This window comes from Bufo bufo, chromosome 8 (assembly GCF_905171765.1).
Source record: "Bufo bufo chromosome 8, aBufBuf1.1, whole genome shotgun sequence".
Lineage (NCBI taxonomy): Eukaryota > Metazoa > Chordata > Amphibia > Anura > Bufonidae > Bufo > Bufo bufo.
The window spans coordinates 132,188,856-132,209,615 of record NC_053396.1 but is presented as its reverse complement, the minus strand read 5'-3'; the positions used below and the strand labels follow the sequence as shown (position 1 = coordinate 132,209,615).

Sequence of the window (20,760 nt, the reverse complement as noted above, 5' to 3'; positions counted from 1 at the left end):
TTTTTCTGTTACAGCGTTCACTGCGTAGGAGATGTTTTTAAAAAAATATTTTAATAGTTTGGACTTTCTCGGACATGGCGATATGTAATATGTTTTTTTTTTATATTTAATATTTTGGCGTTTTTTATTTTACTTTTTATTTAATAACTATTTGCCCTCTTAGGGGCTAGAACCCTTGTCCTCTATTAGGGTGAATAGGATTTCACACTCTCCCTGCTGCCCTGGGCATTGTGCACACAGCAGCAGGGAGTGTACCATGGCAGCCAATGCTTCAGTATTGTCCTGGCTGCCATGGTAACTGATCAGAGCCCCGTGATTCCACTGCTGGGGCTCCGATCGGAAGCTGCCACTGCCACCAATGAAGATACTGAGGGGAAGGGGACCCTGTGGCCACTGCCACCAATGAAGATAATACTGGAGTGGGGTGGGGGGGGGCACACTGCAACACCAAAGAATATAATATTGGGTTGGGAGATGAAAATAATTAAACCATTAATACAGATGTACACAGGGTGCCCAAGGGGTTAATCTACGGGGATTGCAGCGCCCTGTCATTGAGGCCGGGTGCGGGGTATTTGATACGGCCGGCACCTGCAGTCTACGTTTGCATTAATAGTTTAATTATCTTCATTGGTGGCGCAGTGCGCCCCCAACCCAGTATTATATTCATTGGTGGCGCAGTGTCTTCTCCTCCTGATATTCTCATTGGTGGCAGTGGCCGCGTCACAGTGGGGAGGAAGGGACTGCCTCCTTCTCCACTGTGCTGCTGAGGATAACATGGCGCGCGCTGAGAGCGGTGCATGCCATGCTAACTGATACTAGGCTGCGCAATAGCGCAGCCTAGTATCAGAAAATAGCAAATCCCGGCATCGAATCCCGGGTCTAAAAGTATCGATTGGGTATCGATAGGTAACAGCAAGCACTTCAAAATACATCTGTATCTAATCCTATAATGTATGATACAGCCTGCAGTGCCCGATACATCGCCTGTTGTATGCCATACTGCCCGTAAAGCTTTGTATCTTATACCATCTTGTATGATACTGCCTAGTGTGGTGTGTATCTAAGCTTATGTCATATACTGTCTGCTGTGCCTCTGTATCTAAATCTATCATCTGTGATACAGTCTCCTGTTCATGTATCAAAGATTCTTATGTGCGATACTCCCTGCTGAAGTATCCGTTTTGCGGTCTGCAAGTCGCTTTTGCGATATGCATTTTTTTTTGCAGACCCATCAAAAACACATGAATAACACATGATGTCATCCATGTGCTTTCCATAGCCATATGTCAGCTCTGCAAAAGACAGACCATGTCCTATTCTTGTCCTCAAATGCAGACCTCGAATCCATAGAAGTTGGTGGGTCTCCAAAAAAAGCAGATGGCACACGGATGGTATCCTTATTTAGTGGATCTGCAACTTGCAGAGCGCAAAACAGATACATCTGTCGTGTGCATGAGGCCTAATCTTTTTTGGTCCTGCCTGCTGCAGCGTTTATCTTGACCCATCATGTGTGATAAGACCACGGTCAGCCCGGGAAATGAGGCCCGTGTGCAGGCCTCATCTCCCACGCCGACTGTACTCCCCCGACCTGAACTGACTGTATCACAGTAATTTATGACACAGCCATTCCCCCCCAGTGCAACCCACAGCGCTCCCCCAGTGCCATCCTCAGCAACCCCCAGTGCCATATCCACAGCGCACCCAGCTGGGACTCCTACACAGTGCTTACATTACACTGTGTATGAGTCAGTATAGGCTTCATACAGAAGCCTGTACACTGAATGAAAAACTGGTGATCCCGGTGCCGGGTCCAAGGAAGGCCGGCAGGAGGCGGTGAAGCCAGTGATGACGCACAGTCTCCTGCAGAAGAGAGGAAGAGGATGGCAAGAGACCAGAAGACCAAAAAACGCCAAAGGAGCTGTCACGTGACCGTGAAGAGGATCCAGAAAATGCTGCTGCTGCGGGTAAGCATGGCAGTCCTCACCTTCTCTCCACAGGTTAAATTCAGGTCCCATTTTTTTAGGTTTGGCCAGAGAACCCCTTTAAAATTTAACACATATGCATTAGGGCTTGGGCTCAGAATCTTTTGTGACCCTAGCAACATCCGTGATTGACAGCTTACTTTCTATAATGTGTATAGGAAAAGCGCTGCCAATCAGCGGTAAGGGGTGGATGAGCGCTCAAGAATACGATAACTCCCAAGCTTGTGCATTGCACTGACTGTACTCTCAGCTCGTGCTGGAGCTGCTCAATAGTGATTTTAAGAAAACAACTGGGCCAAAAGAAAAATCAAAGTGACCCAGCATTTGGATCATGGTCTCTGTCAATACTTTGTGTTGCCCTATCTGATGACAGATTCCCTTTATAAGGAATCCATCACCGGTTTCATAATGTGTCCTAACTAAGGGCAACATAAACTAGTGACAGGTCTTCTTAGCAAAATGCTGGATCACTTTTAATTGACGCGGCCATTTTGCTAAATTCTTGTGCTAAACAGCTTGAGTACATGCCGATGAGTCCTCATATTCATGAGCACCTGGCTTTCCCTGCCCACCTACTGCTTATTTATCTGAAAAAAAAAAAAGTCACTGCTTCAGGTTTAACCTTTTCAGCCCCGAGGACTCTCCATTTTTGAGTTTCTGTTTTTTACTCCTTGCCTACCCAGATCCATAACTTATAATTTTTCTGTTCACATAACTGTATGAGGACTTGTTTTTTGAGGGACAAGTTGTACTTTCTAATAGCACAATTTAATACTGCATACAATGTGGTAGACAGCTGGAATATTTATATTTTGGTGAAAAATATTTTTTAATTTTGGTGAAAAAGATTATATATATTTAAAATGTATTTATTTATTTCTCCATCGGAACATAGCTATGGCAGCCTCAGATCCTTCAGGGAGGCTATGGCTGCCGCAGGGAATGAACAGGTCCCCTGATCGCTGCAAGGTCTCCCGGGTTTTCAGTGCTCAGTTGCTGTGGTCACATTTGGCCATGTCATCTGAGGGGTTTTGGCTCTTGCTTTGGAGTGGGCGCCATCTTTAAAGAGACGACTTCCGCTGTACATGTATGACACTGGTTTTCAAGTGGTTAAAATAAAATGTATGGCACCAGTCACCCCTTAATGACCAGGTATGAAAAAGCCACCAAATTAGTTTTTTGCCTCGCTGCATTTCAGTACCTTATTTTATGCAGTAGTAATTGTATTATATTTTAGCACAATTTGGGAGTACATATAAATTACAGTGGAATTTAAATATTTTATTGTTGCTGATTAAATGTTTTGTATTTCTATTCAATGTGCACATAAAATTTATTTTATAGTAAATAAAGAAAAACATAAAAAAAAAGTGAATACCGTATGTGTATATATATATATATCTCTTTTTCACCAAATTTAAAAAAAATTCCAGCTGCCTACCACATTGTATGCAGTATTAAATCGTGCTTTTTCAAAGTACAACTTGTCCTTCCAAAACAAGTCCTCATACAGCTATGTGAACAGAAAAATAATAAGTTATGGATCTGGGTAGGCAAGGAGTAAAAAAAAAACTGAAACGCAAAAATGGAGAGTCCTCGGGGCTGAAAAGGTTAAACCTGAAGCAGTGACCATGTCACAGTAAACATGACTATTAGCGAGGATGAATGGTCTTCTGTATACAGGCATGTTGCTAACACAAAACTAATCACACAATTACATCAGTATTACCAAAGTAGCGGATGGAAAGAACACATTTCCTCTCAGAAGTAAAGACGGATTTTACAACATGTAAAACAGGTTAATGGCAGCAGAAAAGTTCTGGAACGTCAAACTATCAAAATAACAAAACTATATTTAGTCATCCCAGTTCCCTGAAGAATATTACCAGCTCACAAAGTGGAACACATGCGGCAAATGGAGAAGAGCAGTGCGGAGGTTATGCAAACCGTAAAAAACAAAAAGTTCCATAGTCAGGACTATAAAATCTATCAGACTTCCCCAAAAACTAGAAATGTGTTACATACAGTAGAGAAAATACGTATCTGATACACTGGCGATTTTTCAAGTTTTCCCACCTACAAAGAATGGAAAGGTCTATAAATTTTATGGTAGGTACACTTCAACTGTGAGAGAGAAAATCCAGAAAAATCACATTGTATGATTTTTAAATAATTAATTAGCATTTTATAAGTACTGGATACATTAGAAAAACAGAACTTATCATTTGGTACAGAAACCTTTGTTTGCAATAACAGAGGTCAGACTTTTCCTGTAGTTCTTGACCAAGTTTGCACACACTGCTGCAGGGATTTTGGCCCACTCCTCCACACATCTTCTCCAGATGTTTCAGGTTTCGGGGCTGTCACTGGGCTACATTGAGTTTCAGCTCCCTCCAAAGATTTTCGATTGGCTAGGCCACTCCAGAAACTTGAAATGCTTCTTACGGAGCAACTCCTTAGTTGCCCTGGCTGTGTGTTTTGGGTCACTGTCATGCAGGAAGACCCAGCCACGACCCATCTTCAATGCTCTTACTGAGGGAAAGAGGTTGTTGGCCAAAATTTCACGATACATAGCCCCATCCATCCTCCCCTCAATACGGTGCATTCGTTCTGTCCTCTTTGCAGAAAAGCACCCCCAAAGAATGATGTTTCCACCCCCATGCTTCACCGTTGGGACGGTGTTCTTGGGGTTGTACTGATCCTTCTTCCTCCAAACACAGCGAGTGGCGTAAATACCAAAAAGTTCTATTTTGGTCTCATCTGAGCACATGACCTTCTCCCATGCCTCCTATGGATCATCCAGATGGTCACTGGCGAACTTCAAACACCTTGCGTGCCTTACAGGATTTTAATCCATGACGGTGTAGTGTGTTACTAATAGTAATTTTTGAGACTGTGGTCCCAGCTCTCTTCAGGTCATTGACCAGGTCCTCCCATGTAGTTCTGGTCTAATTCCTAACCTTTCTCAGTATCATCCTTACCCCACGAGACGAGATCTTGGATGGAGCCCCAGACCGAGTAAGATTGACAGTCAGCTTGTGTTTCTTCCATTTTCTAATAATTGCGCCAACAGTTGTTGCCTTCTCACCAAGTTGCTTGCCTATTGTCCTGTAGCCCATCCCAGCCTTGTGCAGGTCTACAATTTTGTCCCTGGTGTCTATAGACAGCGCTTTGGTCTTGGACATGGTGGAGTGGTTGGAGTGTGATTGATCGAGTGTGTAAACAGTTGTCTTTTATACAGGTAACGATAATGGGGGCAGGCCGGAGTTCCGGTGGCAGCACGGCAAATATCCAAAGAGGTGGCCGGAATAAAATGACGACATATTACAATACAAATTACAGACCTCTCCCTTCTTTGTAGGTGGGAAAACTTGCAAAATCGGCAGTGTATCAAATACTTATTTTCCCCACTGTATGACGTTTCTACACACTTTAGTTCCAAGTAAACAACATAAGGCTCAATTCACATCTGCACAATAGTGCACATTTACTAAGACCGTCTTTTTATGCCTGTCTAAGTTTTACCCCTTTGCGCTGCCGATAGATTAGTGGAATTTATGGCGAGGCGGGCACCTCGTCATAACGCATCTGTGGCAGTCCTTGCACCTGGCTGGCACAGTTTAGGGCCTCTTGCACGCGACCGTATGCCCTCCGAGACATACGGTCCGTGATCGGGCCATATGTCCCAGAGCGGCATTGATCGTGCGCACGGGAGTACACAGCATCATAGATTACAATGATGATCTTACAAGTGCACAGCATCATTGTAATCTATGATGCTGTGTACTCCTGTGCGCACAATCAATGCCGCTCTGGGACATACGGCCCACTCACGGACCGTATGTCTCGGAGGGCATACGGTCGTGTGCAAGAGGCCTAAGGCTAACATTTCTGCCCCTTTCCAGGTGTAAGTGTTAGTAAATTTTCCAGGGCTGGAGTCCCGGCCCCGATGCGCTCTTGCTCCCGTCACACCCAACTGGCGGACAGGGCGTAAAAAGGGGACTTGCAACTTTTTTAGGCCTGTGAACTTGGCCTAATAGAACACATTCATGCATATTCTTTGTCACACTCAGTAGTTCTCTACTAGACAAGTTTTCTGACAGGGGAAAAGCACAGCATGCATTCTTGCTGTCAAAATGGCGGAAAATTTGACAGAAACCCAATGAACCCCATTATAAGGCCAATTTCAAAACTGCGGAACAGATGCGGACCCATTCATACGATCGTGTGAATGAGCCCTTATTGTGAGCAAAAGCCAGGTGCAGGTCAAAAACACAGAATAGGTACCAATCTTTCCATTACACCTGAGCTCTGTATAGGCTTCACTACTGGTTTTTGGCTTACAATAACGGATGAAAATAACTGACCAAATAACTAAAGTGTGAACTGAGCCTTATTAGAATTTATCACATTGATTTAATTAATCTCAACTAATCGATTAGCAAAATTATATTGCCTGGTATCTGATTTTTGTCATTGTAATACTCCAGTACTCACTGATTTTCTAAGCGTCAGTGCAATATTTTTTTATAAAATAGACATTTACAAGCCCAAAAGCAGACCACAGAGAATCAGTTACAAGATGCAATAAAACCCGCCAGGTTTTGCCTGTTACCATACAGCCATTAAAAATTAACACAGAATCAACTATTTGGTTCTAATTATTAAGTATGATGCTGCTGCGGCTTATATGGCCATGCTACCCTTAGAGAAGCTTTGTAAAATGCTTGGTGGCCAAGTCCCAACCACAGCACGGTGGCATTGTGTGCCTATACCCTTAGAGTACCTGCACATGGGTGGGGTTAAACACGCAGAAGATCTGCACAAATTTCAATACAGATTTCTGGGCATTTCAGCCTCAAAACCTGCATATGTTACTTGCAGTTTCTGGTGCGGATTGGGTGCAGTTTTGACGCAGATTTCAGCATTCCTGTAAAAATGGCGAAATCTGCACCGAAATTTTGAAAATAACTGACATCCTAGGGATTTCTAAATCCGCACAGCTGGTTAATTTGAGCACAGAACGAAAAAGCAAAGTGTACATGAGATTTGCCTAATTCCATACAAGAGCTAAACACAATTGCTCTAATGACATTTTGTTTACAAAAAGAAATAGATTGTAACCAGCAGATTATCCGTGCGGAAATACCCTAGATGGACTCTCGACCGTGCTAAAAAAATAGAGCCGTCTAGACCCGGATTAGATTTAATTTTTCCAAAGAGAGGACAAATAAGTAGGGATATTACTGACTCCACTCCAGTTTTTGTAACTACTGTGAGGCAGTGACAGGCCTCATATATGAGGGAAGATACAGTCCTTATCAAAAGTTTAAGACCACTTGAAAAATGGCAAAAAATCATATTTAGCATGGCTGGATCTTAACAAGGTTCCAAGTAGAGCTTCAACATGCAACAAGAAGAAATGGGAGTGAGACCAAAAAAAAATGGAGCATTCAATTTAATGAAAACAACGACTAAACTGAAACAGGCTGTTTTTCAGCTGATCAAAAGTTCACACCTCCAAAAAAAAAAACTAAACCTCCCCAAAACAGAAATCCAACTTCCCAACATGAACTCAGTAATGAGTAGCGCCGCCGTTATTGTAGATCACTTAAAAAATTTGTTTCGGCATGCTTGATGCAAGGGTTTCCATGAGGTGAGTGGGAACATTTCTCCAAATGGTAAAGACGGCAGCACGAAGGCCATCTACTGTCTGGAACTGTTGTCCATTTTTGTAAACTTCCCTTGCCATCCATCCCCAAAGGTTCTCAATTGGATTTAGATCAGGGGAACACGCAGGATGGGCCAAAAGAGTGATGTTATTCTCCTGGAAGAAGTCCCTTGTCCTGCGGGCATTGTGTACTGTAGCGTTGTCCTGTTGAAAAACCCGGTCGTTACCACACAGACGAGGGCCCTCAGTCATGAGGAATGCTCTCTGCAACATCTGGACATAGCCAGCGGCCGTTTGACGCCCCTGCACTTCCTGAAGCTCCATTGTTCCACTGAAGGAAAAAGCACCCCAGACCATTATGGCGCCCCCTCCACTGTGGCGCGTAGAAAACATCTCAGGTGGGATCTGCTTGTCATGCCAGTAACGTTGGAAAACATCAAGGTTAAATTTTTTCTCATCAGAGAATAAAACTTTCTTCCACCTTTGAATGTCCCATGTTTGGTGCTCTCTTGCAAAGTCCAAATGAGCAGTTCTGTGGCGTTCAAGAAGACAAGGTTTTTGAAGAGGTTTTTTTGTTTTTGAAGCCCTTCAGTCTCAGATGCCATCTGATGGTTATGGGGCTGCAGTCAGCACCAGTAAGGGCCTTAATTTGGGTCGAGGATCGTCCAGTGTCTTGACGGACAGACAACTCTGGCTCAGTGCTGGTGAAATTTTTTTGGGTCTTCCACTTTACTTTTTTGTTCCATAACCCTCAGGATCATTTAAGAAATTCAAAATGACTGTCTTACTGCCTCCCACCTCAGCAGCGATGGCGCGCTGTGAGAGACCCTGCTTATGCAGTTCAACAACCCGACCACGTTAAAAAAAGGGAGAGTTTCTTTGCCTTTGCCATCTCAACGTGTGACTACCTGACAGAAAATGACAATGAATCCACATCTTTGCACAGATTTGGCCTTTTAAAAGACATGTGGTCCTAAAATTTGGATCAGCTGAAAAACAGCCTGTTTCAGTTTAATCATTATTTTCAATTAATTGAATGCTCAAAAAATATTTTGTCTCACTCTCATTTCTTCTTGTTGCATGTTGAAGCTCTACTTGCAACCTTGTTAAGATCCAACAATGTAAAATATGATTTTTTCCCATTTTTCAAGTGGTCTTAAACTTTTGATCAGGACTGTATGTCTCCTAGAATGGTGCAGGAAACCTATTAGAGGAGATGTATGGTATGATTTGCTGTGTTTTCCCCACAATCACCTGGCCTGAGGTGAGGCCAGGTGCGATACTCACTTGGGGATAAAGCAATCCTCAGTGTGTGAGAGTAGGAGTTAGGCCCCAGGGAACAGACCTGCAGAGGGCCTGTGTAGTCCCAGCCAGGAGGGCTGGGGGGCCACAAGGCTGAGTTAGAGGGGAATTGAGAAGGAAGCCTAGGCTCTGTGTGGTTCCAGGCATGAGAGCTGGGCGGCCACAAGGCTGAGGAATCCTGAGTGTGGGGGGACCCAGCGACGCCTGAAGAAGAGAGGTGTCGCCAGGAGGACTGCTGGACCATAACCCCCCCAAGGTATTTCGCTGCTTCCACCAGGAGGACTGGTGGGTTGCACTAGTCAGGCCTCTTTCAGACAGGCGTTGCGGGAAAATGTGCGGGTGCGTTGCGGGAACACGCGCAATTTTTCCGCGCGAGTGCAAAACATTGTAATGCGTTTTGCACTCGCGTGAGAAAAATCACGCATGTTTGGTACCCAAACCCGAACTTCTTCACAGAAATTCGCTCTTGGGATTGGTGTTCTGTAGATTGTATTATTTTCCCTTATAACATGGTTATAAGGGAAAATAATAGAATTCTGAATACAGAATGCATAGTAAAATAGCGCTGGAGGGGTTAAAAAAAAATTATATATAATTTAACTCACCTTAGTCCCCTTGATCACGCAGCCCGGCATCTCCTTCTGTCTCCTATGCTGAACAGGACCTGTGGTGATGTCACTCCGGTCATCACATGATCTTTTACCATGGTGATGGATCATGTGATGACCGGAGTGACGTCACCACAGGTCCTGTTCAGCTAAGGAGACAGAAGGAGATGCCGGGCTGCGCGATCAAGTGGACTAAGGTGAGTTAAATAATTTATTTATTTATTTTTAACCCCTCCAGCGCTATTTTACTATGCATTCTGTATTCAGAATGCTATTATTTTCCCTTATAACCATGTTATAAGGGAAAATAATAATGATCGGGTCTCCATCCCGATCGTCTCCTAGCTACCGTGCGTGAAAAATCGCACCGCATCTGCACTTGCTTGCGATTTTCACGTAACCCCATTCACTTCTATGGGGCCTGCGTTGCGTGAAAAACGCAGAATATAGAGCATGCTGTGATTTTCACGCAACGCACAAGTGATGCGTGAAAATCACCGCTCATGTGAACAGCCCCATAGAAATGAATGGGTCGGTATTCAGTGCGGGGGCAATGCGTTCAACTCACACATCGCATCCACACGGAATACTCGCCCGTGTGAAAGGGGCCTCACAGTTAGGAGGCTGTTCGACCGAACCCGAATACCGCAGTGTGAACACTGACCTAGAGGTGAGTTAGAGAGACCTCTGTATAGTGAGCGCCTAGCCGGGCAAACGTTTATTGTTTTGTGTTGATGTAACACATTGTGAGGTGAAGCTGCGACTTCATGGTGCCAAGTGACACCAAACTTTGAAGTGTGATGTGCTGTGTGACAAATAAAGCACTGTTTAAAAATCCTCTGTTTTATGAGAAGTCTGTCATTGCCGACCCCTGAGAGAGAGCGATCCCTTACACTACTTAGTCTGCAATACCCGCAAATTTGTGAGATCATTAAGAAACATCTTGCTTTGTTAAATCTTGATTAACATTGGCCACGAACCGCTGAAGCGGGTGTGAAATGTGTAGTCCGACGTGGACCTACTCTTGCACATATAAATCAGTCCCAGTATGTTTACTGAAAAAAAGCTGCAGAGGACCCACTTGTTATGAAATTCGTTCGCACTTAGTTTGCCCGGCCTCTATGACTGCGCACTGTGATCCGCCGCAATTAACCTCTCAGGTCCAGAGGGGTTAATTGCTGCGGATCGCAGCGCGCAGTCATAGAGGCCGGGTATGGGATATGGCAAGCACCCGCAGCCTAAGTTTGCATTCAAGCATTAACTATATTCATTGGTGGCGCAGTGGCCACAGTCCCTTCCTTCTACTTCCCCTCTTCTCAGTATAAATTGCAGTCCCCTACCCCGCAGTGCGCCCCCCTTCCCCCCAAGGTATTAAATCATTGGTGGCAGTGGCCCCAGGGTCCCCCCCCTCCTCACCCATAGTGTTATCCTGGGGCTCCGATCGGTTACCATGGCAGCCAGGATGCTACTGAAGCCCTGGTAATCTCCCTGCTGCTGTGTGCACAAAGCACAGGGAGAGTGTGAGGTCCTATTCACCCTAATAGAGCTCTATTAGGGTGAATAGGACAAGGGTTCTAGCCCCTAAGGGGGCTAATAGTTAGTAAACAAAAAAGAAAGTTTAACCCCCCAAATATAGAAAATAATATATCACGATATATTGTTATATCGCACATGCTTCAAATTATAGATTTTAGGCCATATCGTCCAGCCCTAGTTGCTTCTTTTATTCAACCCACAGCCAATGGACGCATTTTTTATATACAACAATATATTAATTGTAATACTAGTTATGTTGTCCATTTCATTACCTGTTCTATATGTCGTTTGCAATATATTGGATGCACAACTAATGATCTCAAAGTGAGAATCCGCAAACATTTATCAGACATACTAAAAGAAGGAACGTTTCTCCTGTTCGTTTACACTATGCGGTTGTTCATCAGGGAAACACAACAGGTTTCCTTGTTCGGGGCTTGGAATGAGTTACTCCACCCAGTAGAGGTGGAGATTATAAACGCAAGCTTCTGAACAGGGAATCCTTTTGGATTTTCCATATGGAAACTTGTTTACCAACAGGCTTGAATCGTAAACACAATATGATATTGCATTATTGATCCTCTCATTTTTTTTTAAGTTTTATTTTATAAGTATGTATGTTTTTACATGTATCCTCCCATGTTAGTCTGCCCTGGAGGCTGGTTTTAAAGTCAGTATAAAACTGAGTCTGCTTATATAGCACCTACCAGTAGCCATTTGGCTCAAGGAGAAGTATATAGTGGGCTCAGCATGCATGTTGGTACTTGCATCCCTGGATCTGATGAAAGCTGTAATGGCACCGGACGGGGTTAAAAGCAGAGTGTGCCTGGTGTGCATGCTGTACCTGCGCTCCCTGGACTTTGTGTGACTGTCATGGCCCATAACAGGTAGGAACTAGTGTTAGAGACCACTCATGGAGGCGACCTTGACGTGGTGAGTGGCTTATTACGCTTTGGCCAAAATGTACACCAATGCCCCATTCAACATCCAGCATAGAGGCAGGGCAGAGTGCTGGTTGCAGAGTGCGATTGCATATATGTTTTTGCGTTTGTATCTGTATTTCGCCATAGCGATGTGCACCTGCATACAGGGTTGTGCTGGCTGAATCCCCCACATTATGTTCTATATAAACTCAGGGTTGGTAACACCACTTTGTCATGAGTAAGGCCACTTTCAGACGAGCGAGTGTCACGCTCCGGACACGCAGCGCAGCTCCCGTTCTGAACTTCCAGCACTGCCGGGGTCGCATAGCATTATATTCATTTATGATTCTATGTAACCCTTAAAAGGTCTGGATGCTATGCGACCCTGGCAGTGCTGGAAGTTCAGGCTGGTGCTGCGCTGCTGAGCAGCCTAGATCACGTTGGTATGATTCGAAACGCATAGCCATGGTGTCTGAATTAGATTTTTATTTAGCACATGGAATAAAGGCTGTCACCTTTTTGGAAGCTAGATTTTTTATTTTATTATGCTTATCGTGCTTTGTTCCTAGCACAATCCATGCTTCCTTTGAAATCGCAGGTGAGCGTAGCTACTACTTCTCTTTTTTGCATTCAACTTGCTGGCACGGTACTGCTCCGTGTGTGCAGATAGCCTTCAGGAGCCTGCACACAGTGCGGATTATACACTTTTTTTGCACGGATTTCGTGCAGAAAAAATGAAGCATAATACAGTACCAGCAAAGTATAGGTGATTAGCTTTTTTTAGTTAGGTGTGGAAATTGACCTGCCGTGTGGATTTTCAAATTTGCAGCGGTTTTTTTTGTGTGGATTTCACCCTTCTCAAGGATGAGATCTGTAGAAAATCTGCATCAAATCCACACCAAAAATGTGCCTAAACGGCAATAAGTGTAAATTTATGTGCGCTTTGTGCATTTTTGGTGCAGATTTCTTGCAGATTTTCTGCACACAAATCGGCACCACGTGTAGCCACCCTTATGGTTGGGTTCACAACTGACTAGCTGCGGATTTTCTGCAGCACAAAATCTGCAGCAGAAAAAAAAAAAAACGCACCAAAGGGTGCCTCTACATGCTGTGGACTTTGTTGTGGAAAAGCGTCAGTTTCATTCTTTGCATTGAAAAGGGTGAAATCCGCAATGAAGTTTGCAGTAAACATCAACATGCTGAAAATTTTAAATCCGCACCACAGATCAGTTTCTGCTGCAGATTTTTTCTGCCACGTGTGACTGAGAATTGATAAGAGCTCTTTCACTTTTCTGGTACTGTACCACGCTGCAAATGTGCCGCACAAAAATCTGCGTCAGCAAATCCACAGCTAATCAGTCACTTGTGAACCCCAGCCTTAGGCCACCTGCGAGAGCGGGTGAACGCACGTAAGGTCTGCACAAATTTCCATGCGGATTTATGTGCGTTTCTGGCCCATGTCTGCACCAAAATCCGCAATGTCTAACTGTGGTTTTCGGTGTGGATTTGATGCGGTTTTGCCGCAGATCTCACCATTCCATTGAAAAGGGTGAAATCCACAGCTAAAACTGCAAACATAATTGACATACTAGAGATTTGGAAAATCTACAATGCAGGTCAATATCCGCACAGAAAAAAAATAAAATCTGCAAAGTGAACATGATATTTGTGTAATCTCGTACACTTAATACTGTATTACACTGTTTTTTCCAATGGGAATTCACGCAGAAAAACCGCACATATTCCGCAATGTGCAGGTGGACTTCACACATCTGCATTAAAACACTCGTTCATTTCCATTTCATAAACTAGAGGTTGAGCATTGGATTTTTGCAGCAGATGAGCTGCTGGGAGTACATCAGATACAGATGAGGATTAGACAAATTGTCTAATCAACGGGGCTAATCTTTGGCTTTTGCATGTGGAATCTGCGGAAGTAAGCAGCATGCTACCCATCCTCCACCTGATTTTTTTCTGCTGCACGTAATCAGGGTTGTAGAAGGCCAATACACATGCATGGGACGCAGACTGTCCTAGGAGGGGGATAAAAGGGACGGAACCCAAACCAAAATCCATGTCAAATCTGACACGTGTGGATGAGGCATAATCCTGCCACAAATCAAGGGATTGTTGCGGGCAGATCAGGCCATATGTCTGCAGATCCTGCCTACGGCTGGTGCTGCATCGTGACTTGTCGCGCAGCAAGGAAATTGCAATGTCGCCCTACGTGATCGCATCTCATGATTGTCAATGAAGTTGTGACCTTACAGCAGGTTGCGAGTTGGATGCAGCACCATGGACCACAATGAATGTTGCAGGCAACTTGTCTGCGATTTGGCCATGTTTTTACGGACAAATCACCGCTCTAATAATGTGGCATGTGAGCAAGTTGTGAGACTTGCTGTCGCATGACATAGGTCACCGAGATCAGCTCAATCTCCCATAAATACATTTTTCGGCACATATTTTTGACGGTAACCAAAAAGAAAAAAAAAAAAAAAAAAACACATGAAAACTGAAATACAATAAAACAATAAATGTTTTTATTTATAATACAATGAAAACAATAAATGTGTATACTGGAGAGACTGATAAAATGTAGGTTTGATTTATTCATTTTTAGACATCAGAGATGTATTGTTATCCATCTTATATATCCATGGTACTTGAATGTTCATGTGAGCGTTTTCATAGGACTATAATGGTCAGTATTTCTGTTCGCTGCGGTGATAAACAAGCCGCACACACAATACACTGCATTCATCTGTATCCGGACCCTGAATGGTCTCATTTTCAGTGCAAACAGAAATCTTGCTCCCCTTGTGCTACTCATACAACAGCCATTGGATCAGTGCCTCTCCTAACAAAGTCAGTAAGCGTGTCTGTAAATACTCACCCACACACAGGATATTGAAACAAAAGCCATGATTAATTGATTTGTTAACCAGTTGGTCCGGCAGGCTGTCAAACCCCACATGTCCAGACAGAGGGAGAGTACGGCACCCTTCGCCCTAAAGTAATTTAAGAAAGACACAAGTATGAGAGAAATTCCATAGATTCACACCACATAAAACAATCATCGCTACAGAAATGATACCCATATAGGAAGCGATTGGCATGGCACAAGTCTAGGACACTAACAATTAAATGGGATATTTAGGATACAGAAGATTTAGTTATACAGCTCGGAGGGCAGAGGTAGGTGCTTTGAGATGGAACTAACGGAGACTGAGACGGAACCATTCATGGGAGCTGCCATGGTCTCCATCGCCTGGAAGCTGTGACACAAACACCGGTTTAGAAGCACAGGATATGCACAAGTAACCTCCGAACAACACAATAGCATGGAAACATTTCATTACAGTTGGCGGGGAGCACAAGCACCAAACACGTAGGAGGAATTTACTGTGCTCTAACTTCTGTCACCATATAATACTACGCCATCCACCACAGGGCTCCAGATGGAGAATACAGTGGTTGCCAATGCGACCCAAAATTATTATTTGGCTCCTGAAATGTCCTCAGTGATATCCGTCTCCATCTGGAGCCCTGCGCCAGTTTGCATTTATCTACGGTATAGAACACCAACATATACTACAGCGCTGTATCGTGCTTCACATCAATCAGGACCACCACAGAAAGTTTGAGACGAGGAGTACAGACCACATTCTACTCTTCTCACTATTCATAACTACAAGATGTAGACAATCCATGGACAGACATGGCACTGGGGTAAAAAATTATTTAGATTCTTTATTTTTCTAATCCAGGGCAACTAAACCTTTGCTGAAATGAAGAGGCAGAGGCATTGTTCTGCGCCTCTGGCTTTCATCGAAGTACACATCCCACATGCTTGCTATGGATCCATATGCCACACACTCGAAAAGCCAATAAGAGTCGATGGACCATAGCAGACCCTAATCAAGCCCTATCCTCTTTTCCATAGCTCTGACTGTGAATATAGACAGCTTATACTAAACAACACATGCTAGCATCAAAAATGTTTCTGCAATTGCAAACAGCTTAGGCTACTTTCACATGTGCGGCACATCTCCGGCAGAGAATCCCAGAAATAAGCCAGACAAAAAAATGGTGCATGCAGCGTTTTTTGTCCAGCTGAATGCCAGCATATTTGCCGGGGAGATGCCGAATCTCCACCAGATCCCATTACAGTCAAAGGGGTCTGGCGGCACTATACACAAAAAAAAAAAAAAAAAGATATGAAAAGGGTATTTCAATCCTTAAAGAGGTTGTCTCACTTCAGCAAATGCCATTTATCATGTAGACAAAGCTAATTCAAGGCACTTACTAATGTATTGTGATTGTCCACATTACCTCCTTTGCTGGCTCGATTCATTTATCCGATCAGCAGTGTATAATGTGATGGAAAAATGAATCCAGCCAGCAAAGAAGACAATATGGACAATCACAATCCATTACTAAGTGCCTTGTGTTAACTTTCTCTACATGATTAATGCCATTTGCTGAAGTGAGACAACCCCTTTAAGATTTAGGGCACATTTCTAGGCTATGCCATAAACATCTGACCTGTCAGAACGGGGGGTCCCATACTCACCAACTTTAAATAAATAAAAAATACCATTCCGTGTAATCAAGATTATATGCAAAGTTGCCTCAAGTGTAGAAATACTGTTAACAAATCTACCGTATTTTTCACTTTATAAGACGCACTTTTTTTCCTCCAAAAGTGGGGGGGAAATGGCAGTGCATCTTATAAAGCAAATGCTGCCATTTTTACTCTGATACGTCGCCGGCCGGTATGCTGCACAGCACGGCATGCGATGTATCAGCGGGGAGGGAGGAGGGGCTAAAGGCCAGCAACTGGTGTTGGAATCGCGGCGGGGCCCGGTGCAGTACCGGGCTCTGCTCACAGCAGTCTTTATATGTAAAGTGTAGTCATGGGAGCTTTGTTAAAGTATCGCAATCCTCTGCAGTAGCGCAATCCTCTGTAGTACTCACTATCAAACTACCGTAGCAGGCCGGCCAGCAGCGTAACGTCACTTACTCAGTCACGCGCCTGCTCCACCTGCTTCATTAATAAAGTGGGAGGAGCAGGCACATGACGGAGTGAGTGACGTTACGCTGCCGGCCAGCCTGCCTGCTACGGTAGTTTGATAGTGAGTACTACAGAGGATTGCGCTCCCATTAATACACTTTACATATAAAGACTGCAGTGAGCGGGGCCCTGTGTAATAGAGTACAGTGACTGTGCCGGGCCCCCGCCGCGATTCCAACAGCAGTTGCCGGCCTCTGTACTGGGGGTCACTATTTACACAGGGACCCTGTTATGGGGGGGGGGGGATCTGTGGATGACACATATATAGCATAAGATGCTATATATGTGTCATCCACAGATCCCCCCCATAACAGTGTCATCCACAGATCCCCCCCATAACAGTGCATCATTCACAGATGCCCCCATAACAGAAGCTCATCCACCGATCCCCATAACAGTGAGTCATCCACAGATCCCCTCCATAACAGTGTCATCCACAGACCACCATTAGTTCAAACCCCACCAAAAGCACACCTTTTGGTTCAATTGTTTTTCCCTTATTTTCCTCCTTTAAAAACCTAGGTGCATCTTATCATCAGGTAAGTCTTATAAAGCGAAAAATACGGTATATTCTGTTCCTTAAAATGACCAAAAATGTCTTTGTTGAAAGCTGTGACCAGGGTTGATTCAGCGTAATTCGTTACTGTATAAGGTTATCCGCTAATACGGTACAGTTTACAAGACTAAATCCAAGAGGCTGAAGATGAAAAGCCTTGTGATCTCTAGAAGTTGGAAGTGGCAATAAGAACTCTCCATGGTGACGACAGAAGTTTATTACAGAAAATATTTATCCGTCTGACTTCAGGGGAAGATACATCTGGAGGACAATGCCGCCACTCTCCAACGCCACGTAGCACTGAGCCGCTGCCACTGTAAACACTGCAGGCAGCGCCAACACCGACTGATATATTAATGGACTGCAGCAAACCACAAGCTATCTAAACCATGAATGAATTACCACCACAAAAAAAAAAGTCTTCAGGTTGCACGCTTTCGGTCAAGCTGTAAAAACGTTTTTTGCCATATCAGGGCAACATAGCTGCCATTATGGTAGCCTCAAAAATAGATTTTTTAGGAAAAACAATATTTTTGCACCTTTTTTCAAACTGCAGCTAGATGACAGATCTAAAATGCACTACACATAGTGCAGTTTTTGGTGTTGGGTTTGGTATATTTTTTGAGATTAGAGGCATTTTTTTTCTCAAAATGCATCACAATCTATGTTTCATATTTTTATATTTTTCCCCATGGGCATCTCTGTGTAAAACATAGTTGCACTTAAAAATAAATCATTGTTTTGTCTTTTTATTATTATTACAAGCCAAAAAACACCAGTTTTCTTGGATTTTCAAATATGCCTTCAATACAAGATTCGGGGGGGGGGGGGGGGGGACTTAATGCGGGGGTCGCGATAGGGAGATCCCTGTTAAAGATTTAAATGGAGACATGGCCAGTGCTCGGCTCTATCAGCAACTGCCATAGACTTTAAAAGGGGTGGGGGTGGAGGGCGCATGCAAGCACAAACACCTCTACACCGATTTCTGCAGAAATATAATATTGGGCTGGATATAACTATAAAGAATGCAATTCACATGGCAAGAAAACACGGATAATGGCCGTTTGCATTCTGCATTTTGTGGATTGGTACGTCCTGCCCTTTATTATTATTGTCCGCAAAACAGACAAGAATACGACATGTTCTGAAACGGATGCGCGGATGCAGATAGCACTTGATAGCACATTGAAATTAATTGGTTCTCAAAAAATGCAGAATGGATGCGGACCGAAACTACGGTAGTGTGAATGCCCTAGACGAGATGTAAGAAATATTAATGAAGCTAAAGGCTAAGCTAATATGACACATGTCCAGGTTTTTTTTTTATCTGAGGCACAAAGACAGTGCCTGAATACGCTGGCACTAACAGTGGCAGAGCCAGACAATGGAAAAGAAACCCACGTGCTACTGCCGTCTCTGTCCTGACGTCATCTCTTCCAGTGCCAGTATGTTCCATAGACATCAGAGCACTAGCTGTCCATACATTTGCCTGAATATTGAATAGGTGACAGACAGAAATAGAAGTACAGTATTCATGCCCACACAGTTTTTAATGAGAGGGGCAGCAAATGAAAGCCAAAATTACGTGCTGGTTAGCTGGTAGTATTAGTTTCTTTAGTACTGATAAGTAAAATCAGATAGTAACTTTAAAGGGAATCTGTCAGCTCCAAAACACTCCCCAAAAACAGCCCAAACAGTGTAAGTGACGCCATGTCCGGTCATGTACTTTTTATCTTCGTACTCACAGGACTCTTCCTTAAGGTGAAATTTTATTTAAATGCATCAAAGTATGTCATGTCATCATCCCTGTGACATTACCACCTGTATGATGTCACCACATTTGCTGGTGCCTTGTTGAAGATGCACCAGCCCATGTAACAGTTCTTAGTGGTGACATCAATGGTGACTTCATCAAGGTAGTGATGTCATTCCCTGTAAAATGGTGACTCTCTGATCAATTTTTAGGGCTGGTACTATTTTGTCATTTCAGCCTGGGAAACACGGTCCATGTGTCTGCCAGATCTCCTGGGCTGACCGTATCTTACAGGTTTTATGATGCAGACGGTTCATATCCGATTGTGGATCTGTTGTACTGAACGGTGAGTTCAGTAGAAGATATCCGTAATGTGTGCATGTGTCCTATATAACACATGTTAGGACTGGATTCACTTCCAGTGGCATATCAAAATTCCCATACAAATAATAGGGTGCCAAGTTGGTCAGTGTTAGCACATGGGGACCTGATCCACCCAAACAAGATGGAGGTACAATAACCATACCTCCCCCCTTCTAGTCCTTATCCTTACTCCTCCAAGACTGCTCCTGTTCTGCACCACTAGGAGCTATTTTATGTTGCGGTTAACACATATTTCTGATGTCAAAATGCTATTTATGGTATTTATAAAACCCACTGACTGCAGGTACTGGATATTCAGACAGTCAGAAGCAGCTGGGGCCATCAGGTCTCCTATGATTTGGTACTTTTTTGCCGGCATGTTCTCTTTGACCAGTAATTCAAAATTAAAAGAGGACCTTTCACTAGTTTAAAAACTAACTATATCAGTGGGCAGAGCGGCGCCCAGGGGTCCCCCTGAACTTACTAGTATGTCTGGGCGCCGCTCTGTTCGCCCGGTATAGGCTCCGGTGTGTGCAGCTCCCTCTTTTGTACGGGGCAGAGTTTTTGTATTAGTATTGTCCCTTGCTGCAGCGCTGGCCAATCGTAGCGCACAGCTCATAGCCTGGGACTCCCGCTCTGCCCACTGATATAGTTAGTTTTTAAACTAGTGAAAGGTCCTCTTTAAAGTGAAAGTTAAAGGTTGTACAGCATACAATATACAGGGAGTGCAGAATTATTAGGCAAGTTGTATTTTTGAGGATTAATTTTATTATTGAACAACAACCATGTTCTCAATGAACCCAAAAAACTCATTAATATCAAAGCTGAATATTTTTGGAAGTAGTTTTTAGTTTGTTTCTAGTTTTAGCTATTTTAGGGGGATATCTGTGTGTGCAGGTGACTATTACTGTGCATAATTATTAGGCAACTTAACAAAAAACAAATATTTACCCATTTCAATTATTTCTTTTTCCAGTGAAACCAAT

General features: G+C 43.6%; 1 protein-coding gene across 1 annotated transcript in view; it reads right to left on the bottom strand.

Moving 5' to 3' along the window:
• The window catches only part of SEPTIN6 (septin 6), a 154,675-nt gene that overhangs the window by 96,831 nt on the left and 37,084 nt on the right, over nucleotides 1-20,760 (bottom strand). Inside the window, exon 2 of the mRNA XM_040442162.1 lies at nucleotides 14,922-15,036. Coding sequence (XP_040298096.1) covers nucleotides 14,922-15,036 — 115 coding nt within the window. The remainder of the gene's footprint in view (nucleotides 1-14,921; nucleotides 15,037-20,760) is intronic.